Source organism: Leptidea sinapis, chromosome 11, assembly GCF_905404315.1.
Source record: "Leptidea sinapis chromosome 11, ilLepSina1.1, whole genome shotgun sequence".
NCBI classification, from domain to species: domain Eukaryota; kingdom Metazoa; phylum Arthropoda; class Insecta; order Lepidoptera; family Pieridae; genus Leptidea; species Leptidea sinapis.
Genome location: NC_066275.1, coordinates 3870170 through 3898140, shown reverse-complemented (window position 1 = coordinate 3898140; position 27971 = coordinate 3870170). Strand labels below are relative to the sequence as shown.

General features: G+C 35.1%; 1 protein-coding gene across 2 annotated transcripts in view; it reads right to left on the bottom strand.

The window, feature by feature from the left end:
- The window catches only part of LOC126966697 (echinoderm microtubule-associated protein-like 2), a 108933-nt gene that overhangs the window by 65724 nt on the left and 15238 nt on the right, over window positions 1-27971 (bottom strand). The window contains exon 2 of one of the 2 annotated variants that reach the window (XM_050810895.1): window positions 17424-17521. In XM_050810895.1, the coding sequence (XP_050666852.1) occupies window positions 17424-17490 (67 nt within the window). In that variant the 5' untranslated portion in view covers window positions 17491-17521. Of the gene's footprint in view, window positions 1-1028; window positions 1130-17423; window positions 17522-27971 lie in introns of those variants that run through there. The other variant, XM_050810894.1, reaches the window with a different exon arrangement.

Below are 27971 nucleotides of genomic sequence, written 5' to 3'. Positions count from 1 at the left end.
AGTAACGTAATTGCAATAACACTTGGTAAAAGTCATGAAGAATTTCAGTTCGTAAAGGGGCTATGACATGGGGAGAAGAACTGATAAGAAACTTCCATATACAAATGATTTAAGTTTTCTTTAGTCTTAATTCCGCCAATATTTGTTTTTACACAATTCGACACGCCTGGCACGAGATTGGCGAGACAAAACGTCCTGAGGATGCCTCGTGTAGAGGCGAAATACGTGTCGAATTGTTTAAAAGACAATATTGGCGGAATTAACACTAAATAAAACTTAAATCATTTGTATAATTATGGATTTCCGCAAAGTAAAGCCTACTTCAATAAAAAGAAACTTCCAGCCCATCTTTTTAATCATAGAATACCAAATTTGTGTAGCCTAATTAATATACAATTTTGGCCTGCGCAGAACCATGCATTATTACCCTCTATATAATCTCCTTTACTATTATAGGCCTTATCTGCCAAAGAAGCTTAAATATTTTTTTAAATTTGTACTCAGTGAGATATAGAATTCCTGTCTGGTTTTTTAATGCAAATTTGAACACAGAGACATATGAAGAAGCCCTTAACCCTAACGTATTACACGGCACGTACAGTTTATTATTTCTTCTTGAATTGAATGAATGAAGCTTCGAAATAATAGCCTGTATCACCGGTCACCTATCAATACCTGGGCAAAATTTAAGCCATTCTTTTCCGCATACTTGAATAAGTAGAAATATCCGTTTCATTCTATGATAGACGTGCTATTTGGGTTTTTCCTAAGGTTAAAAGCATCTAATGACTCAAAACATCCTTAATAGTTACGTTTATTATTTGGAAATTTATAACTTTTACAAGTTCCATTACGTTGTAATCCAAATATTAGTGGAAACTACATCATAACCTCATTCATTCATGGCAATCAAGACTGATGTGCCAAGCCATATGTTATTTAGCCTAGATTGATCGAAAGGAATTTCAAGTTAATTTATTCGTTAAAACAGTTCTAAGACATTATTAATATCCTGCAGATTTACCTACACTATAACCTATACAGCAATAACAATCTACATAAGAATCTCGAAAATCAGTTGCTTTGACAACGATAATCACATATTTTGAACACTGACATATAGACCAACTATCACTGTGCTAACACAAGATATTACAACAGAAACTAATGAAACTGATAAAAAACCAAGCTCAGGTAAGCCGGTGCGCGGTGCATAACTAACTGAATTATCAAACGGTACCACAGCTGATCAAACATTAGAGGCTTTTGCGTATAACAAAAAGAGCCTTATTAGGAATGTCGTTGGAGTATTTTTTGACTGCAAGGAAAAGGCTGTAGGACTTTGCTTTAGGATGGAAAACGGTATACGCATGCGTGATGAACTAAGGAAATTTCAGAACATCAAATGAAATTGAGCTCTAAACAATACACGATAAAAATCATTAAGGCTTAACTTGGAACGGCACGCTTGCGTGGTGCATGGCTTACTTTGACAAACAAACAGAAACCGTGAATAGATATTCTAATGACACAAACTAGGTAGGAAAGTAAAGTATTCTACACATTAGTGTGAAATATCTACGTCAAATAAGTCCAAGTAAAGTAGGTAGTAGTAGTTACAATGTCTAATATTAATTAACATTGATCTGTTCCCGGCAGTGTACTTTCTCAAATGTTTTAGATGCTAATGCTATTGAGTGTTTGTGTCTCCACTAACCAAGCACTAACTCTATTACTACGCCTCACACCTGAGAAGAATAGCCCGAGAATGTAATGGGCTTCATTTTCTATAAGATTATATCACAAAAAATCTCTTTTCATTAATTAGCCTGGGGAAGATATTTCCATTCTCAAAGTGTGGAGTTTTTTTTTTTAACAGTTATTTTGAATTTTGCAACACATGTATTTTGTAAATTTTCTAGCGTTGGCTCTGTTGTAAAATCATAATATACATCCCCCAAAATCGCTCAATATGACAATCTCAACACGACCGAATAGTAGGAAAAGTAGCTTATTTTATTCCTGAATAATATTATCCAAAAATGATATTCGTTCAATATTTTAACCAAAACTCTCTAACCGCAAACGCTATTTAATAAATTGCAAATAAAGGACTTGTTTCGTTAATTTATGTTTATGTTATCTTTATGTATGTATGTATGTATTTTTATACAAGAGGAGACAAAAGGGCAAGAGGCTCATGTGATGCGCAGTGGTGAAGCAACCGCCAATGGACATCCACAAAGCCAGGGGTAAAGAGATTTTAGAGAGGCCTTTAAGGTGGGAGTATGCATTTTTCTTGAAGGCCCCTAAGTCGTATATAACCGTTTATTAAAACAAATCATGTTAATTCAATTTAGTAAAAGTCCTTCACAAACCAACTAGGAAATGAATGACATAATAGTCGCGAGGCCTTGTAAGATTTCACGTAAGTCGATCATCGTCGACAAAAATCAGTAAAAGGCCGAAAGTTATTCGCTACATAATATAATGAACAACCTGTTGTAGCAACGAACCCTAGTAGCATAACCCTGCAGTCCTGACTCGTAACAAATGTAACAAATCTATAATGGCCACACCGGTATAATTCGGCCATTAATTTATTACAAGTAGCAGAAGTCAGTAATATATTACTAGGTGGTAATATCTCGTTACATACTATCACTGATCATTAAATAACATGCTAGTATTTGTATCGCTTGCTATATCGCACTAAAATATGATCACTTTAATCGCGAAGTTATTGATGAATAATGGCCGTTTTCAATAACGTATATTCTAGTTACGGATACATTGCTATCACCGTTTGATAAGTTGTATATATTTTTTTATTTACCTATGACAAGATCTTATCTAACCATAGTTATGTCCAATATAGTTATAGTCCAATGCTTTATGTCAATAGGTTATTGAAATGTAAGTAAGCGTAAAAGGATAGATTTGTCTACGTCTAGTAAGTTAAACTAAGGATAGATAGGTTATTGAAAACGGCCGTAAATGAATCAAGCGGGCCTTTTTATTTACCCTCATGGATTGCTATTTCCTCTCGAATAATGTCGAGGTGTTGTAAATAATAAACAATCAACAAAAAAGAATAAACAAGTAAGCAAGTTGTTTACGTAACAGCGAGTCGTTAATAAAACTATGTATATTCGACTTTAGTATGAATGATATAAGGTTGATATTTCCTAACACATAGCGTGCGCATATTTTTTTTTTTTTTGTTTCCTTTCGCCGTTGTTCGCTATTTTATGTGATAATGCGACGTTGAACCCTTACTTAATTATACCCGGCTTTAAGTTTTGCAATAGAATCGAGAACAAGAAAAATTTTCGTATATAAAAAAATTGCTAATTACCGCTCTACGTAGTTCTTTTTTTAATAAGCACACCATAAGCCTATAAATTAAGTAGTATCAGTTTTTGAATATGATGATAATAATGAAAATGGAAACATGAGACTTTTTGTAATTATATATAATTGATAAAAGTAATGCTAAAATTTAAATGAGTATCAAAACTGTATGTTTGTATATATAGATAATAATAATTTAATTACTTAATTAAAGATTAGTACTTGGTACTACATACTTAAATGTTAATAAAATAATTCAATCAAAAACTTCACGTTTCTTAAAATATTTCCTAATATCCTAAATATAATGTTTACTAATTTGTGAAGCTTAAAAGTTTTTACTTCTGTCGTGCAGACCCGCGACTGGCATATTTTAATTTATTTCTTTCCTATTTATACTGTGACGCAGTTATGTGTAAGCATTACTGTGTTTCGGTCTGAAGGGCACCGTAGCTAGTGAAATTACTGGGCAAATGAGACTTGACAATCTATGTCTCAAGGTGACGAGGCCAGTTCTAGTGCCGCTCAGAATTTTTGGGTTTTTCAAGAATCCTCAGCGGCACTGCATTGTAATGGTCAGGGTGTATCAATTAGCATCAGCTGAACGTCCTGCTTGTCTCGTCCCTTATATTTTATTCCAAACTCTGTGGCTCTCACAAAGAAGATCAAATACTATACTCCAACTAAGTGTAGTTAATGAGTAAGAAGTTAAGTACTCAGTGATGTAATATTTACACTCACATGTCGACCGGACTTGAGGTTTCCTTGCTGTTATCAGATCAATATCGTATCTGTGATAAAATTTATCAATATGCTCAAATACTTTTGTAAATATATGAATTATCTTCAGTTTAGCTATATAAGTCTAATTATTATTTAATTAGTGGGAGGCTCCTTTGAACAGGATGCCGGCTAGATTATGGGTACCACAACGGCGCCTATTTCTGCCGTGAAGCAGTATAATGTATAGGCATTGCTGTGTTTCGGTCAGAAGGGCTCCTAAGCTAGTGAAATTACTGGGCAATGAGACTTAACATCTTATGTCTCAAGGTGACGAGCGCACTTGTAGTGCCGCTCTGAATTTTTGGGTTTTTCAAGAATTCTGAGCGTCACTGCATTCTAATGGACAGGGCGTATCAATTACCATCAGCTGAAAGACTTGGTCGTCTCGTCCCTTATTGCGGAAAAAATCACTACATTTTGGATGACTCAGTAAATAAAATTACTTTTAAGGTATGTAATTAATGACGGACTTAAGGTTCGAACATTTAGCTAAAACTGTCCGTTACTGTGTAATATAATTTATTTACAGTTTGAAATAAGGTTGAGAAAGTATTAAACTCTATTATTACCAAACAAGTCTATTAAAACACTTTACAATCAAATAACTATTCATTTTATGCAGTAGACTGTTATGTTGTTAACAACTTGGATTCCAGCATTTTACGTTCTAAACCCTTTGAACTAACAATATAACGTATGGTGGAATTATGTATTGTAAAACTTGTTTACACAAATACTATATAATAAACTTCTAGGATTATTACACAAATAAAATTTGAAAAACAAATATTTATTAACGATTGTTTAGATTTACAAGAGCGACATCTCAAGTCAATTTCCTAATATGCAAATATTGGGGTTGAGCAGGTTATCACTGAAAAGTAGATCCTGTAGATGAAGCCACAACCCGAGAGTTGAACAAAGCATACAAGATTTTGTGAAGATACGTCACTCGAACGTTAACTCAGTTGGTTAGAGCACTGGCACGGAACGCCAGAGGTCGTGGGATAAAATTTTGTTTTTCAAATTTTATTTGTGTGTTTTTATATGATTACGTATAGCGTCCATATTATGCAGCGCATTTCTTAGCTTTAAAGATATCGTAGCGTCAGTCACATTGATGATGTAGTTTTCAGGAGATATAAAACCTCCGTGTATGAAACTTATTTTACAGGTTATGAAAATTTGTTAATGAAATTAGATTTATCGTGCATTGGTTTTTTACCACTTGTTTCGTAAACTAATAGGTATTTGCTTAACGTTCGTAACTAATAGCTGTATTGCATTTTCATTTCGAGTTATCTAGTTTTATAGTAGCAAGAACAACTGCCAACTTCGAGGCAGTGACTTACAATTTAACTTACTTCACGCGATATAAAACCCACACGCAAAAAACAAATTATCTTTGCAATTGTTTTCGAAAGAAATTATAAAAACGGTATGTGCTATGGTGTGACTACACGATGGGAGTGAAAACTTTATCGAAGCGAGGTTAATAATACAAAAAAAACTACGTTTGAAAAAACCGACACCAACAACAGAAAAGTATCAAATAACTAACAATTTAATTTAATACACCTCTTATGGAAACCTTTACAGAAAACAATTATGTACCCAGGTAGGCGAAAATTTTCATATAAATTTTCATAAAATGAAAACTACTAGGCCTAACTATGTAAAATTTGTATGGGACCAAATGGCATCTATTTTGCATCAAACAAAAGAAGAATTACGTAAATCGGATCATAAATCTCAGAGTAATCGGTGTACATATATAAAAAAAATATCGATCGAATTAATAACCTCCTCCTTTTTGAAGGCGGTCAAAAATACTAGTGCGCGACCGAGCGGACTTTTTCCGTGCAGGCGTTACATAGCCGAGCGTGACAGTTTTATCTTATTCGCATTCAATATTCACAATAAATTGCTTCATCATCATCATCATCATCATCAGCCGGAAGACGTCCACTGCTGGACAAAGGCCTCCCCAAAGATTTCCACGACGATCGGCGACGACTGTCTCTCTCTCTTCATCACATACATACATTTGCAGTTCAGTGTTTCATGAAATCCAATTCACATAATCCCAACAAAATTTCCATTTCAAAAAATATCTTTTAGTAAATGTTATGTCATCTACTTCAATAAATTTAATCTATAGTATTAGAACTATTGCATTGAGCTAGTACCACTTACCATACCATACCTTAACATAACTTAACACCAGAGGCTCCTTTGCACAGAAAGCCGGCTAGATTATGGCTACCACAACGGCGCCTATTTCTGCCCTGAAGCAGTAATGTGTAAACATTACTGTGTTTTGGTCTGAAGGGCGCCGTAGCTAGTGAAATTACTGGGCAAATGAGACAACATTAACATCTTATGTCTCAAGGGGACAAACGCAATTGTAGGGCCGCTCAAAATTTTTGGGTTTTTCAAGAATCCTGAGCGGCAATGCATTGTGATAGGTAGGGCGTATCAATTCCAATTAGCTGGACGTCCTGCTCGTCTCGTCCCTTATTTTCATAAAAAAAATATAACTTTTCGTTGCCTGTGGATGACATTGTTGGTCTTGCCTTAATTTTACACTACTATGTATTACGTACGTCTGTTTGTTGCCTCAAATAAAATGTTAAATCAAAGTAAAAGTTACAACAAAAAAACATACGAATACGCCTAATTGTAATTCATGTTGATATTGGCTTGTGCTCCTATTAGTTGACAAAATCTCTGTAAAGTATACATTATCAATTAATTACCTATAACTTTACAAATAAGTTAATAAGTTTGTTTTATGCATGTGTGAGGTACCAGGAGGTAACCAGAGATGTGTGTAGAACGACAGTATGAGTACATAGTGAGGACATTACCATTGCTAATGTACGATCTACATATAAGATAATATTTTGTTCATTATCTGCTAGTATTTGTATATATTATACTCAAAAGGCGGTGTTTTACATATCTGCCTGCAAAACTAGCGCCGAATAGATATACAGTACTTATATACCTTATGTGATCATAATTTTAAAGCACAAATTTTCATTTTTATTTTTTATCGGTGTGAAATTTTATTCAGTACTTCGTGCTCTTTACACTTGTTATGCTGAAAATAAGGTATTTTTTTTATGACAATAAGCGACGAGACGAGTAGGACCTTCAGCTGATGGTAATTGATACGCCCTGCCCATTACAATGTAATACCGCTCAGGATTCTTGAACAACCCATAACTCTGAGCGGCAATACAATCGTACTGCCGCTCATACCTTGAGACATAAGATGTTAAATCTCATTTGCCCAGTAATTTCACTAGCTACGGCACCCTTTAGACCGAAACACAATAATGCTTACACATTACTGCTTCACGGCATAAATAGACGCCGTTGTGGTACCCATAATCTAGCCGACATTCTGTGCAAAGGAACCTCCCACTGGTATTAATTATGGTTAATTGATTGATGATTCAGCCTTCAGTCAAATCGTAACAATTTGATCATTGATGTCCGTTACAGTTCACACGGCCCCGAGCAGGTCAGACCGGTCTATTACTTAAGCTGCAGCAGTGCTTACGAGACATGACGAAATCTAGACTGCATCGATAAACAACACTCATTGAGGACGAGAGACAGCCGCTCTGAAATTTCACAGGGAATCTTGCTTTTAGATCGTATCATAAAATTGCCTTTTATTAATTTCGTATATAAAAGAACTAGCCGTTCCCGCCCGCTTCGCTGAGCGAATTTTGAAAGGAAATAAATTAAATTTTATTAATCTTATTACAAATACATTAAAAAAATAAGTATCCATAAACCACCTAGGATAAATTTCGCATCGAATGGTGGTATTTTCATGTCGATACGATCAGTGGTTTATGCATAATTGAGCCTAAAACAAAGACCATCATAAGTTAGATCGTTTTACTGGCTACTCAAAAATATGTAATGTTACACTATTTGACTATTATTGACTACTATTTCGGAATTAATTTAATGGAACACGTGAATCGAACGGAACGCGCTTTATATATATACAATAACTAATTAATTATTCATACAAAACAAATCTTATTACTATATTTAGAATACTATGACTACATAAAATTAAAACTATCATTACGTGGAAGCGTACCAAGAATACTGGGAGCATTTCCACGTTGGATAGCTAGGCTGATCCGTTGACCGAAATAGCTGCCAGCGCTTGGGTTTCCAGTAGCCTTATTGAGGCGCGAAGATAGTATATTCAAAATTAAATTAAAAACATATTATATATTAACAACTAATTAGAAACATATATATCTTATTATTAATATTTGTCTATTTAATAGATTACTAATAGCTTTATTTTTATTTTCTCTGGGTTATTACCAAAAAAACCATTGCGGAGCACCTGATGGTAAATGAGCACCTCTGCCCATACTGTTTTGGCTTTGTTTTGACAACACCAAGTATAACCTACCTTTTTAAACGCTATAGCTTCGCATTTATGTATCTATGTGTACCATATGTACGTGTATATGTACTGTGTGTAGCAAATATATTTTACACACATACGACCGTTTTTAACAGTAAGTACATTTTAGTCTGTTTTGGGATTTAAAAAAACAGAATTTTTTGAAGCGAAAACTTCTATGGACGCGCTGGTTAAGGCGGGTATAAAGCAGTTTTCGTTGAGTTTGGAGTTTGAAGAATGCTGGGAGTTTCTTGATTCTTCTCTCTCACAGTGCCATTTGTTTCCAAAGCTGTAGCAGTATCTAGTATATTAGAAATTACATCAAAAATAATTCTAAAGGAATCCATTTTGAGAGAAATAAATGCCTTAAATGCCTTTTGTAGAAACAGTGCGAATCCGTAAAAGTGAGGCTGGTAACAGTACTTTAAATGGTTGAACTAAAACGTTTAAGCTATTCCGTAACAGCTTGAGCTTAAATTACAGTTGAAATGTTAGATTGGAGTGTACAGTTAAGATCATTCGGATAATGGAGGGCCGGTCTTGTTAATCTTCACTATCTGTATCCTATTACGGCGAGGCGAGGCCATATTAGATTGAACGGTACCCATTAATACTGTCCTTACATTTCCTTTCACATTACATATCACCATTACTTTACTGTGACATAAGACTGAGAACTAAATTCAAATATTTTTATTCAAAATAGGATTCAAAATCACTACAACGTCAAAAGCTACCACCCATTCAAAATAGACCTGAAAGGAACGGGCGCAAGAAACTCAGCGGGCTTTTTTTAAATATAAAACTGAGGGTGTTGGCTTCATTCCCGGTCTGTGGTATTATTAAGAAAATCGTCTATGCTAAAGTAACCTTTCCCACACAAACGTTTTTTAACAATTCTTTTAAATTTCGTAACACATTTGTTGTGTATACAGCGCACTCAGACTTTTCTCAGACTTGACTTTCGTAAAACTTAGGTCAAAGTAAGCTAAGCATAATATGGTTAACACTAGAGGACTTGTAGATAAACATTGGAGACACTTCCCAACATTGATGCCAAAATGGCAAATCGCATTATCAAGGTCAATAGAATCCAACATAGAAAACAACGTCGGCACTAACCGGGCACGGTCCTTAAAATAAACATCTTTTTAATATGGGCATAACTGACAGCCTCCTGTGAAGGGCTTGCACGTTGGTAGAGGAATCTGCTGCACATGTACTTCTGCATTGTCCAGGTGTAGCAACTAACCGTCATCTGGAGGGCAAAGCCAAATTGGCTTCAAAGAAACTGGGCGTCATTAATAGAGCACGGCATTACTTCAAGCCGGCCCACATTCTAGCGCTGTACAAAGCGCAGTTCCGGCCACACATGGAGTATTGCTGTCATCTCTGGTCTGGCGCACCCCAGTATCAGCTCGATCCATTTGACCGCGTGCATGAATTCGCTTCATTGTGTGTCATCTACCGTATATATCACGGGGAGTGTTCCGAAGAGCTGTTTAACCTGATTCCTGCCGCGGAATTCCACCTTCACACGATACGCCACAAGTTAGGATATCATGGATGTATGGCAGTCCTCCACAGTGCGGTTTTCAAGGAGATTTCTTCCACGTAATACAAAGCTGTGGAATGAACTTCCTTGTGCGGGACGATACGACAGGGATACCTTCAAAAAAAGCGCGTACACCTTCCATAAAGGCCGGCAACGCTCCTGTGATTCCTCTGGTATTGCAAGAGATTGTGGGCGGCGGTGATCACTTAACAACAGGTGACCCGTACGCTCATTTGTTCTCCTATTCCATAAAAAAAACCTCAACAACTTGGTACCCAAACACACTCCCGGATGTCTTTGGCAAGGAGAGGAGGTTGCTAAGGTTTCTGGAGGAATTGTTGCGAAAATTAGGCCGATTATACCATACGATACCATATAGAGATACCAATAGCAGATTGCTGATAAAATCTGTATAAATACAAATAAAAAAATTGTACCCAATCAAATATAACATTTCAAAAGAGTAGCAATTTTCTTTGCTTGTATTGCTCTAACAAATCCATAGACCTTGGCAACAAAACGAGTGGACTGCTGGCAAAATTTGGTCTTATCTTGCTGCGTTTTACAATAACGGCATATCTAATTTAAATGACGGCTTAAAAAAATTAAAAAGAATGATTTTGAATTAATAGAACTAATCTCATTCTACGAAATTATTTTTCAGACGGTATAAAATGAATTCTGGACACGAAATTGTTAAAACACGAGACTTGAGGGAAGTTTGAAAGGGGAGGAATAAAGCCTTAAACTCTCTACCAAGCGCATCTTCCTAAATAGTTGAGATATACAGATCGTTAAAGGTTTATTTATACATAATTGTATGTTTGACACGTATCAATTATCTAACGTTTGACAGTCGAACGGAGTAAAGTGTATTAGAATTTGAGTTAATGTAGTTCCATCAAGTAGTGACTTTTATGAATAACATTGTCACCATTGACCTCTTCTATATACGACTGGACTGGCGGCTGTCAAAGTGCTTTTGTACCTGTTTGATATTCGCCATTTTGGCGCTGTTCGCCATGTAGCGAGAGTCTCCGGTACTAAAATTATTGATGACAACCGCAGCAAACATTGATATATGGTGAGAAACTATTTACAAAAAAAAATGCGTCCTTTATTACATTGATTCTTGAAGTATAAATAACACGGAAAACGAACGAAATTAATTCAAAATCTAAAACTACTTCAGAATATTATACGTTCCTTCAGCTATTTGTATTATACGTCAAAATTAGTTCTCTGGACGCTCGCGAGTGGCGCTTCAAATAGGCACAAAAAACATATGGAGTGGACATTTACACGTGGGAGGCACCTTTGCACAGGATGCTGGCTAGATTATGGGTACCACTACAGCGCCTATTTCTGCCGTAATGTATAAGCATTACTGTGTTTTGGTCAGAAGGGCGCCGTAGCTAGTGAAATTACTGGGCGAATGAAACTTAACATCTTATGTCTCAAGGTGACGAGGGCAGTTGTAGTGCCATTCAGAATTTTTGGGGTTTCTCAAAAATCCTGAGCGGCACTGGATTGTAATGAGCAGCATTTACCATCAGCTGAACGTCCTGCTCGTCTCGTCCCTTATTTTCATTTAAAAAAAGTATGGAACAGCCTGTCCAGTGGTATTTATACAGGTCAGTGATTGTCATTGTTTATTGAGTAACTGATTATTCAGAGTAATGTCCATATTACGTATACGTATAATTAATAACAGGTACGATCTGTGCACACGCAATATCAGCGACAAATTCGCAACAGCAAGTATCAAAACAGTTTCACAACCTCATTGATTACAATCGCGGAGTACGACCCACCCACTGCGAACGTTTCCATTACAATGTGGGTTATCATCAACAGCTCACTAATATATGTGAGAAATTAGATGACTCTAACTGCCTTATTCATAACTAGCTGATACCCCGCAGCTTCGTCTGCTTACACACAGGACAAAAGAAAAAATAAAAGAACAGTCATAACAAAACACGTTGTCGCAACACTTTTTGTAAATAAATTATGTGTTCTGCAAAGCCATGAATACTTTTCGCGGCACACGCGATGTAAAAATATTTTAAGTATTTTTTTTAGACCTCGGATTACATTTTTGGAGTTTTAGTAAGGATCTCTAATTTATAAAAAATATAATATAGCCTATATCACCCGGGGATAGTGTAGCTTTCCAATAGTGAAATAATTTTTCAAATCGGTTCAGTAGTTTCGTAGCCTATTCAATGCAAACAAACAAACAATCAAATCTTTCTTCTTTATAATATTAGTATAGAAGTATAGATTGACAAAAATGCTTTTCGAAAAAATAAAGCTATATAAGTTAAAACGTGTTTTAAGCCTATCGAACGTTCGATAAAATTCCTTATGCATATTCGTTAGATAAATCTCCCATAACTAAACGTCTCTATAGTACGCAATATTGCCATTTCGTACAAAAAAACATGATTTTATCTAATTTAATGAGGAACTGTCAATGGAAACAGACATCTTTTCAATGTCAATGGTTTGTCAGTTGTCAAAAGTAGATGTCAAAATAATTTCAAACTTCTAAAATCAAAGTTTTGAAGTCTGTCGGTTGTCAATCTATGACGGATATCCAACAACTTTGAGCGCTGCTCAGATAAAGAACAGCTGATCGATCTCAGCCATGTTTTTTGCGTTCGAGTGCTTAAAATAGGTTTATAGAAGGGTCCTAGCTACTATAAGTCACGTCAGCTTTATCGAAGAGATAACGAGCGTTTTAGCTCTAATATGCGATTATGAATATCATTTTTAACAAGCGTATATTAGCGATGTTTTAAATCTCCGCTAAGCCATTATAAATAAGACAGTAGATGAGATGTTTAAATTAATCTATCCATAAGAAAATACATAGGATATATTGTATCCCGGAAATTAAGGGGCAGATCAAACATTTCTCAAGTAAGGGAAATGAAACTCATTTTGAGAGAAATAAAGAAAGAAGTAAATTATCAGGCATGGATTTTTAAATCTATCACATTATGATCCGTAAACCAGATATTAAAGACCGTCGCAAACAACGGAAATCATTTTTGTGTGTCAAATTACCGAATTAGCGCGCGAAACGAAAGTAAACGCGGATGAAACCTCAGTCAGAGACTAGATGAAATATGTTCTAAGTATCCTCGATATTAAGACATTTTTTTTTAATTCAAATGGTTTAACAAACACTTACTGAAAGTCAAAAACTACCACCCATTCGAAATAATGTGTCAGATCTGAGAAGAAGTGACGCAAAAAACTCAGCGGGCCTTTTTTTTAAATAAAAGTATGGATTACAATGTAATATTGTACAATAAAAAAATTAATTAAATAGGATAAGGGTGTTCGCTCTATTCTCTGTCAGTGGTAGATTATTAAGAAAAAAAATTATGTTATAATAACCTTTACCACACAAACGTTTTTTAATAATTCTTATAAATTTCGGTAGGTTTACCTTTAGCTAGATGAAAAAAATTGGCCAAGTGCGAGTCGGACTCGCCCATGAAGGGTTCCGTAGCAGCAAGTAACATAATATAAAAGTTCTTCTAGTTCGTTGTAACTTTGATCGACGTTTTAATAATAGTTTTTTTTTTACTTTTACGAATTATGACATATTAAAAAAAACTACTTACTAGATCTCGTTCAAAACAACCCTCAAAAATTTTATTTGATCAAACCCTACACGTATGGGTTTTAAAAAAATTTTGAGTTTCAGTTCTAAGTATTTATTGTTTTTTTTCTATTTTTGTATGAAATTCATAATGCGGTTTACAGAATACATCTACTACGTTCTTCTAGTATCGGAAAAAAATTGGCTGTGACATAGGGACGGACAGACAGACAGACATGACGAATCTATAAGGGTTCCGTTTTTTGGCATTTGGCTTCGAAACCCTAATTGGGAAAGGTATGATTAGAGCCGTAGACGACAAAGCTCGATATAAATAAACAAGAATTGTACGTTAAATAGAAAAATAGATTCTGCATAAAATAAAAATTATTTACAAGATGTAAGGCAATCCATATTTCATTATTAATTGTAAGCAGTGCCAAGTCAATAAATCCTAGACGCAACAAGATCATATGAGCTCATATTATATTTCGCAGTGAAGGTAAAAACTAAAAGCGTTCCCATATGCAATGTAACACCAACATGCATTGTTATTAAGACTGTAATTCTTTATAGTAATAATGAGAAAATGTACGCTAGTGAAGGTGTGGGATTATTAAATGGTGGATCGACTTCAGGTATTTATTTATCGAGTGACGTCATTGTAATGCAATATGGCGGAGTCCCAAATATGGCGGGCCAGTTAATTTGATGGGTATAGTATTAAACCCGCGTCAGGACACGTGACCTGATCGAAAATTCGTAAGACACTCGTTGAAAATAATTTCAACGATATAGATATATAGATGAAAGTTGATTTTTCTGAGAGATAAAATTTTTAATGTAAAATAATTGTAAAATGTCTGAAATGTTAAATTTTTTATGTAGGTAATATAAATTGTCATTTTTGTGTACGTTAGCACAATAAATGACTATTGTATAATAGATATATAAAGCAATTCGTGCGAAATTATTCCCTAAACATTCGAAAACATTCAAGAATACACAACGTTAATGTTCAAGTTTCCACTTCTGCAAGCACTCCGTTTTTTTTTATGCACCCTACGAGGCTCCACGATATGGATATCAAAAGAAAGGGTTTGTTACGAAATACGAAAAAATATTAATTTAAAAAAGGTGTGCGTCTCGGCACGCCCGACAGAACTTACATTATATAACTTAAATTAATCTAAGTTGAACTGTTAAATATTGAAATAATTTAACTTGAGAAAAGCTTGGGTTATAACATAAATTTTATGTAATACAATCTTTTATTGATTATAAAGTATATTTCATTCTTGAATATTGTGTATGTACATTACTAGTATCATTATTTAATCCTATAAAAGTAACAATTGGTTAGAGTGAAAGAGGAGGAGCCTCCGTTCCGCTGACGTATGCGTGAGAGAAAGGGAAGCCAGACAGACTGGCGCCGTAACGCGTTACGTTACGAAGCAGTTAACTCTCCCATAAGAAGTTATCACTTCAAAAAAGTGATATATTTAATCATCAACGAGACCAACAGAGGATCCGTTTGTACAATTACGAGTTAGTTAACATCCATACGTACGGGTTAAAATCATAACCATCCTTACTGGTTTGCCGTCGGGCAAATAATTTTAAGTAATTGTTTCATTGACGGAATGTAAGAAATAACAGTAGTTTCAATTGCTATGATTCTAGATTAGCAGTGGTTGTACCGTTGGCCATACACGGGCTTTATAATGGTCTGTTTGATGAATAACATAAAATTTTCTTAAGACAACTGTACTAATGTTAGCAACTGCCCGCGACATCGTCTGTGTAGACGCTAAATATTATGCCTTCATTTAGATTCTAGCGATATTATGAAAAATATAGGCACCTTTCCATTCCACCATTCAAATTCAAATATTTATATTCAAAATAGGATGTGACATCACTTATTGAAAGTCATAGGCTTTTTTCCATCCAAAAATATGTTTACAAAGTAATATTGCACAATTGAACTTATTATTTAGTAGTCTGCGGGCGGTCGCTGCATTCCTAATCATTAAGAAAGTCATTTATGTTATAGTAACCTTTACCACACAAACATTTTTAACAATTCTTTTGAATATCGTAATACTATAGGTATGTTGTCACGACCTCTTCTTAATATTCATTTGTTCATAATAATAATGGTATTAATTATTAACAGAACTTAAAAATCAACACTGACTGGTTCTTGCGCATTTGGGATCTTTTAGAGTGTCAATAATTTTAAAGGAATCGGTTTTGAAGAAGTATTATTATAACTTTTTTTTGACAATAAGGCACGAGACGAGCAGCTGTTGAGCATCATACAGATTAAAGATTACATTAGGTTCATACGATAAAGTAATATTATTGAAGAGATAGCGAATTTAAATATGTATATTGAATACCGTCGAGGTTATTGCGATAGATAACGACAAGGAAACATTGAAACACACTATCTGTATTTCATTGATACGCAAATATTGTTGTTTTTTAATTTTTTTTTGATGAAAATAAGGGGCAGGGCGAGCAGGACGTTCAGCTGATGGTAATTGATAAGCCCTGCACATATAATGCAGTGCTGCTAAAGATTCTTGAAAAACCCAAAAATTCTGAGCGGAACTACTATTGCGCTCGTCCCCTTGAGACATAAGATGTTTAGTCTCATTTGCCTAGTAATTTCACTATCTACGCCGCCCTTCTGACCGACACACAGTAATGCTTACATATTACTGCTTCACGGCAAAAATAGGCGCCGTTGTGGTACCTACCCATAATCTAGCCGGCATATCCTCCCACTGGTAACTATTTAATCAAATACCATTTATATTGTAGCCATTTTACAAGATTAATCCGTCACAAACAGCACAGTACAGAGTGAATAGATGATCAAATGACGACATTATCAATACCGTGTGTCGCTGTAACTGTGGCCGCACCTGACTGTATCCGGTGTTTTGTGCGCGGGAACCGAACCCGCACCGCGCACACGTCATGCTACGGCGATTATTACGTGTGGGGTGCTCACTGTCAGATGTTCGGCATCAAACGCAGGAGTCGTAAATTATATGTGACACTATGTACTTTAAAAAGTATTTATAAAATACCTACAATTTTCCATCTACATGTTGATAATATATATAACGACCTGTAAGCCCAGTAGTTAGTTACCAATCCAAAACCAAGTCCTGAGTTCGAATCCCAGGCGGTGCGAATATTTATATCATCATCATCATCAGCCGAAAGATGTCCACTGCTGGACAAAGGCCTCCCCCAAAGATTTCCACGACGATCGCGTCTGCGCTGCCCTCGTCCAACGTATTCCGGCGATCTTGACCAGACCGTCCGTCCATCTTGTGGGGGGCCTAAAAAACACTGCGTCTTCCGGTACGTGGTCGCCATTCGAGGACTTTACTGCCCCACCGGCCACCTGTCCGTCGAACTATGTGCCCTGCCCACTGATTTAAATCGAAATATTTATATGATGTAGGAGTGTCCGGTCTCAAATTACAGGCTATGCCTAGTTTGTGGCTAGGTAATTTGTGTGAAAGTACTTTATTATATGTAATTATAAATTTGTTATTATATCGCCACCTGGAGTTCTGAATGTTGTGTCTTGCGTGTAAGTTAAAAATATTATTGTATTTTGTTTAAATTCAACTTACTGGCATGATCGTCGTTCAACAGGTTGTGATACCGATGCTGCTTCTCCACTGGCTCGAGCCTCATCATCACGCAGTGTGCTTCACCACATCACTATCATCTGGAACGAAAACATGAGTGACGTCACTAATTGTTGATAACATCGACTAGAGATCTTAATGCATATTTGTTTCACAATATCATGGTTGAGATAACATTAAAGACCTGATGGACGGAATTGGTTCTACCTATTGACCTACTGGTAGCGGGTTCGATACCCGCGAGGAACATTGTATCTTTTAATACATTTACATTTAGAATGTGAAACATATTTAAAAAGCTATTAAATTTATTAATTATACCTATAAATGTGAAATAAATAATGCAACCCCAAAAATCTCAACACCCAAACTGTATATATCTAGTATGTGTTAAGTTAACACACATCATTTGACATTGAGTTTCAATGTAATGTGTATCTGAAGGGTCACCCGACCATCAAGCTCGACTTCCCCTTAAATATAGGACACCACTTAGGCAACTCTAAGCATTACACAAGCTACGTAAGAAATATCTAGACTCAGCAATTAGGAAATAAAAAGCCACAAAGTATGAGCGGATAATTTATCAAGTCATCATGAAACGAATTACGCCTGTGACCTACTGTAGACCGCGAAGACAGCGCATCTGAATATTTACTGCAATACACTCTTACTGCCAAAAGCTTTTATGTCAAAAAATTAGGATTTTGAAATAACCTTTTACTTTTTCGAAAAGATATATATTTCAGACCTGGGAACCTCCCCCGGTGTATTTTTTTGTTTCATCATCATCAGCCGAAAATGTCCATTGCTACACAAAGGCCTCCCCAAAGAATTTATCGACGATCGGTCCTGCGCTTCCCAACCAACGTAATCCGGCGATCTTGTACAGATCGTCGGTCCATCTTGTGTCGCCATTCGAGGACTTTACTGCCTTTACTTTACTTTTTATGGTTGGACAGGATAAATAGGCATTAGGGTCACCCGATGGTATGTGATTACCGCCGCTGATACTATCTTGTAACACTAATAGCAAAATTGAGGGACGAATAAACGTGGATACATAATTTGAAAACCAAAGCACGTATGTGGCGGGCGAGGATTGAACCTGGGGCAACGTGGTGAGAGTCAACGGCTCACCAAGTTTCTCCGACACTTTTATTCAAATTCAAATATTTTTATTCAAAATTGGATGTGATTTCACTTATTATAAGTCAAAAACTAGCACCCATTCCAAAAAGTATATCTCAGACCTGAGAAGAACGGAAGTAACAACTCAGGCAACAACGTGTGCGTTTTTTTTTTTCATAAAAAATATGGTTACAAAGTAATATCGTACAATTAAACTTATTATTTAATAGACTGAGGGCGGTCGCTCCATTTAAGTAATTTGTGTTTAGGTAACCTTTGCCACACAGTCGTTTTTTTACAATTCTTTTGAATTTCGTAACAAAATTCTTTTGAATATTTTGTGGGATCTTGTTGTAAAAGCATATACATCGCCCCGCAAAAGACTTACAAACTCGACTTAGCCGAGTAGTAGCCATTATAAGTTGAAGTCTGTTCCTGGTGTTAACATTATGGTTATGACAGCTTCTAGTGCCTATGTACATACATAATATTATTAAGAATATTCATATATTAATTGCATAACAATAAAATTTATTCAAAAGACGAGGGCAAATTACAAGCGAACGTGTCACCGGAGATGTAAAGTGGTCACAACACGCCCACATTCTCCTGCAACACCAGAAAAATCCCAGGAGTCTTCCCATTTGTTAATTTATTTCGTGGTAGTTATATATTTTGTCGTCGTTGGTCGTTAAATGTGCACACGGCATGATAATATGTTATTCTTACAGTGTGTTTATTGGATAAACATCGACCATCAAAAGATGAGATGGATTTTTTATCAAAACCGGTTGGTTAATGTTGAGTTTATAAATATATCGTTGTTTATTTCTTATTCGTTTTTTTTTTCAAATGAAGCAAGGAAACATCTCGAAATTAAAATTTCGGCCATTGGATCAGCGTGGTTGGAGAGCTCATTAGGTAACGCGGAAATGCTGCTAGAGTTCATCGTACACTTCCACGATGTGACAGTTACTAATACACGTAAGTATGCATTCCTACTCTATGCTACAACTTTTAATTATATTAGGTAAACTATGGGTACAACTTCTGCCGTAAAGCAGTAATGTGTAAGCATTATTGTGTTGTAATTACAATTAGTAATTACTAATTAATTTTAGTAATTACTAGGCAAATGAGACTTGACATCTTATGTCTCAAGGTGACGAGCGCAGTTGAAGTGCCAATCAGAATTTTTGGGTTTTTCAATAATCTTGAACGTCCCTGCATTGTAATGGGCAGGACGTATCAATTACCATCAGCTGAACGTCCTGCTCATCTCGTCCCTTATTTTCATAAAAAAAAATTATGTAATTATATGCTTGGTTGGACTAGACACATTCTGAGGGAAAAGAAAGAGAAATGGACAAAAACCGTAACAGAATGGTATCCAAGAGACGGCAAACGAAAAAAAGGCAGACAGATTAAAAGGTGGGAGGACGATTTTAAAGGAATAGCAGGACCGGACTGGATAAGAGTAGCTAGAGACCAAATAAAGTGGAAGTCCTTTGAGGAGGCCTTTGTCGAAAGACAAATCACTTGTTAAGTTTTATTAATAAGAAAAAATTCAGTTCGTAGTAACAATAAAGGCCCATTTTATTTTTATTTTATTATACGCTTGGTTAAGTTGCCTTTATCTTCCAATCACAATGATGTATTTTAGTTGTAGTTCTTAACATAGACAATATTATTCTCATTACAACTATGACGTAAGCTTAATAATTTATTATTATGAGCATCACTTATTCAAACGTCTGTGGCTTTAAAATGCTGATTACCTAGTTTGTACAGTTAATTATCTAGAAATTTCTGTATTTCAATATTTATCTTGACTTATGTAACAACCTAAGATTTGCTAATGTGCATTATCACAAGACTATTCAGACTTGTTTGAAAGTTATAAAATCTGAAATGTTACTAGAAAATCTTAGTCTGAGATCCATAGAGCGTACTCACACTTTGCTCAGACTTTACTTAAGTAAACTCAGCTGAGTTATTTTTATTAGCGCAATCTTTGATTTGGTACTTATCACTGACCTCTACTATTTACCACTGGACTGGCCGCTGTCAAAGTGCTTTTGTACCTGTTTGATATTCGCCATTTTGGCGCTGTTGGCCATGTAGCGAGAGTCTGCGGAACTAAAACTAGTGATGACAACCTCAGCAAACATCGATATATGGTAGGAAACTATTTGCAATAATACTTTAGAGTACTAATACGCTTCACTCGCAGCCATTTGTATTATACGTCAAAATTAGTTCTCTGGACGCTCGCGAGTGGCGCTTCAAATAGGCACAAAAAATTTGCTGTCAAACATATGGAACTGGTACCACTGGACAGGGCAGTGGTATTTAAACAGGTCAATGGTATTGATAGTCATTTGACAGCTGAGATTGTACTGAGCTTAAGCTAAGACTGCCCAATAGAAAGGTCAAGCGCCCGATTCATTATACACAGGACACTGCCGATTATTATTAAACAAACAATAGAAAGTATACTAAATTATAACAGTATCCAAAACTTATTTGACAATTATTAGTTTAATATCGATATCGACGAATCGTTTATACGAAATGCGTACTTCATGCGAAAAGAAACGGAACGCATTTTTAGATGCGTGACAGCTATGGCTGACAGCAGATATTCTGTGAAAAATAATACTCTCTCTTCACTCTCTCACTGTACTTGAAGAGACCAGTACGGTAATCATAGTTATATCTTATATGTCGTATTATAGTACAGTTTTCACTTGTATCGTTTTCGCACACTCCGCTATTTTACGTTAGCAACTCTTTGTCCAAGTGTTAGCGACTCTCTTACTGGTTGTTCACTAGACATTTTTTTTTATAAAATAATGGACGAGACGATAAAACGTTTAGCTGATGGTAATTGATACGCCTTGCCCATTACAATGCAGTGCCGCTCAAGATTATTGGAAAACCCAAAAATTCTGAGCGGCACTACAACTGCGCTCGTCACCTTGAGACATAAGATGGCAAGTCTCAATTGCCCAGTAATTTCACTAGCTACGGCGCCCTTCACACCGAAACATAGTTATACTTACACATTACTGGTTCACGGCAGAAATACCCATAATCTGGCCGGCATCCTGTGCAAAGGAGCTCCCACTCATTCTCATTCCATAGCCTTCTCTCATTCAATATTTAAAGTAACGGGGTCATGATTTAAAATTACTATGTCGCAATATTAAAACGGCAAACGCGGTGGTCAGCGGTATCCACACAATGCAACGGAAACAATTTTCGACATTTCGGATGATCGTTACATACATGGCTGCTATTGCAGAAATGTTCACGCGCGCTGACTTCGCGCTCCGCAGTAGGTCAGACGCAATACGCTTACATTGATGACTTGATGAGTACTACTTTTTGGGGCTATGTAATTTCCTGCTAAGTCTCGATGGATCTTAGCCTCACATTATATGGCCTTCAATGTAGCTTACTTTTTGGAGGGTGTTTGAGAAATAGCGTTTTGAGTTTGACTTATTGTTTGCAAAAGAAATCAGAAAGAATTCAACAGTGCATGATAATTGATAACTGATATTTGTTATGTAAGGCGTAGTCCACACACAAAACGACGACGAACAGCAGCTAGATAAATCTCTCTCTCTCCCTTCTCTTTTACTGACCTCGGGCCCGAATTAGGATTGATTCTACAACTTCTACTTTTCTCAGACTTATCTAGCGAGTTGAGTCGAAGTCCGTATTTATAAAAATCGCTTTGAGTGCGAGCTAAGCGTAAGAGTAAGCTTAGCATTCATTTATGTAATTTGTGTATATCAGAGTGAATTTTTACGCCCAAATTCGCCAGCCTGGCGTTAGTTTTTATCAAAGTAAAGGTTTGAAAAATGTATACGCACACTTTTTTCCGATAAAATAATGAAGAATGGATATATTCTTTTTATATACTAGCTGACCCAACAGACATTGTTCTGTATATAATAAATAAAATAATGTTTTTATATGAATTTGTCAATAATATATTATCATAACATCAAAAATTACTTCGTAAAATATGCACCCTGCTGTCGTAATGAAATTGTTTCACAGCTCAACTGTCAAACCGTGCGTCAATAAATTCTCTCATAGAAATTATGTATGGACACATCAAAGGAAAAACAAATTTGTTGTTTTTATTTAATTTAGCAGCATTCTCCTATTTATTCACCTTTTAAACCTTCCCTGGACTTCCACAAATAATTCAAGACCAAAATTAGCCAAATCGGTCCAGCCGTTCTAAAGTTTTAGCGAGACTAACGAACAGCAATTCATTTTTATAAATATAGATAAATTACGTGACACGTTGTTTGTCCGTGTTGTAAACAAGACAATACTGTGTTCTTTCTATGTTAAAACAATGCAATGCTATTAAGGACTAAAGGCATACATAAAACTGAGAATGGGTTCGTGGAAGCTCATGCCGCAGGCTCGCAGCCTATTACGTCGTATTATACCTGTGTATTAGCCATTAGGTATATATATACACACTCGTATACTTATTTGTAGACGAGCTAGGGTTGACACTTCGTAACTATTTAATAAAATTAATTACCTAGTTTTAATAAGTAATTATTAATGTCATGTTAGTCATGCACCCAATGCAAGACAGCAAGACTGGATATGAACGTGAATCCGATTCGTCTAAAACTAGTAGGTATCTACACCGATTAAACGTAATAGCCTAAGTAATAACTAATGCGACATGCCATCAAATATAGTCCATGTGTTTATAGCTTTAATGAAGACATTCTAAATATATTTAGAATATTAAAAACGAATTCTATCAATTTATTAATTATTATTTATTATATTAAAACAAAAATACTGCAAACTTTTTCGTTTCATCTCTACGAATTAAGTATTAGATGTATGCTAATAAGCGTGCCAAATATTCACCCCTTTCTAAAAACAGCTGACTGTGTTTTCTAACCTTCGATTTCGCATTTTGATGGGTTATACCTACGTAGTGAAACTTGGCTGCTAGTATTGACCCACTTACTATGAACAGTAACCCTGATATATGCGGAAGATTATGCAGAGAGAGACTCATATATTATATTCGCAACGCCAAAAGGTCATGAAGGTCGGAGAGGACTTGATCGATGCCGATCTTCTATATGTCACGGTCCTGACCTATTGACCCTTTCATACAAGAGCTCTTATTTGTTGTGGATCGTGTCACCGTGAAATGTCCTTTTCAACAATTCGCTTTATTGATTTGTACAATCTACTTTAAGGCCCGATATCCACCAAAGCGGAGCGGAGAGGTATTTTGAAAACAAATCAGATCTCGTTATTTCAACATCTTCTCTCCGCTGAGCTTCGGTGGAAATCAGCCGGGCGCTCTGCGCTCGCGCACCCTTTTCCCCGCGCCTCGCACTCCCGAAAAATGTTGTTATATTATATATAGCTCACAATATCTCCTCTCCACTTTGGTGGAAATAACCTCACAGCTTCGCGGCTTATCTCCCCTCCTCTCCGTTGGTGGATACCGGGCCTTATCATGTCTAAATGAAGACACCACCTGACGGCCAAAATATTATAATACAAAATTTAAAATAAATTTTTATTCCGTACATTTTTTAAAGATTTAAATACAATATTTTTTTCTGTCTAAAAGCATTTCGGCTAGAGTCTCATCTATCGGTTTAACATTAATTATTGTTATTGTTATTTTATTTTTATTATAATGATTTCCATTTAGTTCTGTTGTCTATTCTTAAAATGATGACTACAAAACCTTTAGTCCACATATCCCACTACAATTAAAATGAAATTATCAGTTTTATTGTAAGTATGTGTTAACTGTTAAATATTTATAAGTTTAAATACGGGCTAGTCAGTCGCTGGTGCTCGAATAAATAGCTCGTATAAAGTAATCCGATTTTTTTACTTGAATACGCAACTCATCATATGAATATGGATGTTTGTTTCAGAGTCATGGATGTTTATATGTATTTATGTAAGTTTATATATATTTATGTATGTTTAAGTAAGTATATTGTATTAAATATATCGTTGTCTTGCAACCCATAGCACAGGCTCTATGCCTAATTTGGGGTAAGATAAATTGTGTAAAAGTGTGTATCATTTAGGATACCTTCTGGTAAACTGTAGAGTAAAAAAAAATATTGAATTAGGCGTTACTTTGCGGAAATCCATAATTATACAAATGATTTAAGTTTTCTTTAGTGTTAATTCCGCCAATATTTGTCACGGCACGAGACTGGGATCCCAGTCTCGTGCCTCGTGTTAAAGACAAATATTGGCGGAATTAACTTTAAAGAAAACTTAAATCATTTCGATAAACTGTAGAGTACCAAAAAACCATCCCGATAATATCCTAAAAGCCTTTACATTTAACTATAAAATTTATTATACGCATATGTTCACCGATACGACTTGAATAATATGTTATGTACAGGGTGAAATTTATAAACTGGAAGGAAAATATCATAAATGATAAATACAGATATTATTACACTTTATTTAAAAAAACATGTGAAAAATACAGACATTAATACTTTATTAAAAAACAGAACAGCATTCAAAGAACAGGCTAAAATATTAAAAATTACATCTTGAACTTTTATGGCATAAATTCATTGGGTCAATCTTGATGGATCAAATTTATTGAACAAATATAGCAAATAAAATGGAAATTAAAGGAAACTGAAATTTTGTTATCTAAATAATTCTTGATCATTTAATGGAGTATTTACTTCAAAGATAATTGTTACATTTTCACATACTTAAATTATCCGATACACGTTGATTAAAACTACTTTTTCTTCTCCCAACGTGTAATTATTTATTGAACAGTTTTCGTTTCATTTAGTTTGCCATGGGAAAGTTTTACAATTATTTTCTTTTATTAAAGGGAACATAATAATATAGTTATTATAATCTAGCCTCAACTTAGGCTAATAAGTATCCTACTTTAACTTAAACTGCTGGATGGATTAAACTAAGAATGTGTCCTTTAACACTTTTCTTAATGTCTCTGTTTAGGGGAAGTCACTTTGTTCGTGTGTCTTTTATAATATCACTATATTTATATTGTATAACACTAATTCACTAGCACTACACCAACTCAATTTTTTTTGTTCGTTTTGGTCTTCTTACTACTGTTTCATCGTATTTTTGGATAACTTTGTTAACGAACGTACCATGTGTCGAATGTATTAAGGTGCGTTTACAATTTCCCTTAATACTTTATTCTGGATACAAAAATCTCTCTAAAAAACATGTTTTGATTTTGAGACGTGATCGTTATGATTGTACATATCGATAGACATATAAATATATACTCGTAATATACAAAGCTAATTTTGAGAAATAGTCGAATACAGATGTATTGACGACCCACATACCCGAATAGTTAGTGACCCTGACTACTAAGCTAGAGGTCCTTGTTTCTAATCCCGGTAGGTGCAATCATATATATGATGTATTTGGATGTTTGTTTCCGAGTCATGGATGTTTATATGTATTTATGTATGTTTATGTAAGTATATTTTATTTAATATATCATTGTCTTGTACCCATAGTACAGGCTATGCCTAGTTTGGGGCAAGATAATTTGTGTAAGAGTGTGTCAATATTATTATTATTTTTTTATAAAAACTAAGGAAAGTTGGGTGAATTACCCTTTGAGAAAAATATCGTGTTTATTTACTCTGTATTTATAACTCTGTAGTAATAAGAGTACTTTAAACACGTCATGATAAAATACATCCTGTATAAAAAGTCGTAATGGTGAAGTTAGTGGTCAGTTTTATTTTAATTGAGGTAAGTGCAGCAATTTCCCGGTTTATTGTTTGATTTATTTACTCAATGGAAAGGTTGTAATTAACCTTTATTTCTTGGAACTTTGTTTTGATACGAACTTAAATGTTCACAGTAATTGTACTTACAGTGTTTTATTATTTTGAACTACTTGACAATGGGAATTATGTTTGCGTATTTTTATACTTATTTAACGAAATTCAAGTAATAATTTATTTTGATTTTCCAATCCAAATTCTGTCACGAGACGTGCCAGATTTTGGCGAGTCAACATGTCCTTAGGATGCCTCATGTAGAGGCGAAACACATGTCGAATTGTTTAAAAGACAAATATTGGCGGAATTAACACTAAACAAAACTCAAAACATTTGAATAATTTCTGATTTCCGCAAAGTAACGCCTAGTTCAATAAATTTTCACTTTGATTTATTTTTGTTGTAATATCAACGAAATCAGCATTAAAACTTTAATAATAACATCTGTTGAACATAATATAGATTAAAGATTACCACATTAGGTTAATACGATAAAGTAATATTATTGAAGAAATAGCGAATTTAAATATGTATATTGAATACCGTCGAGGTTATTGCGATAGATAACGACAAGGAAACATTGAAACACACAATCAGTATTTCATTGATGATGACGATAGACGCAAATATTGTATACAAAGGCCCCTTTACGCTCACAATAATATTTAAACGAAATCTTTGCTAGTACGAAATTCCCAAATAAACAGTTATTAAAATAGTAAAAGGCTTTTATTTGTTTATAAACTAATCATCGCGGAAATTTAACATAGCGTAGTTATTATGACGGGTACTCATGAAACATATATTTTATTAATAGGGCGGATTGTTTTAGATTTGCGCAAACATGTAATCCCGTGGTCTCACTCTGCAGCAGTAAATATGCAACAAAAGACCCGCAAGTATGAACGTCGTCAGCAGTGTGTATCGTGAATTAGGGACTCAAAGACCAATACGAATTAGGCGCCAAGTGGACAGATTGATGTGCTATTAGTGTCAAGTGTCAATGTGTCAAGAGTTTCCCGCCGCCTCCGCAGTTCCGCCGCGACTATTCATGCAATTGTATCCAAATATCGGTACCTAATTAATAAATATATATCGTGAGTACCCGTCATTATAATTACAAAGACTACTATTATTGCTGGGCACTTTATGTCATTAGTAATGAATTAAGTTGAGTTTTATTAGAATTGAATTTTTTGAACATGATTTTAGACTATCCAAATAATTTTCATATTTCACCAAAAAATTATTATACCTTGCTACGAAATTGTCATGGTCTTAAGACTAATAAATAATAGGAAGCCAAACTATAAGGTACAAAATATTTTTCAATAAGTTTAAATTAGGTGGCTTAAAATGTATTTTATAGTAAAAAAGCGTGGAATGTTTGAGTTAGTAATCTTCAATGACAGCCCTAATGGTTTTCTGTTCCCCGACGTAGGCTGGTACGCGGCGGCGCGGGCGCAGATCGGAGACGAGAGGAATGTAAACCCATGGCGCCAACCTCCAGCCTACGTCACAGCATCGCTAATCTATTGTAGTACTCTTATCAAAC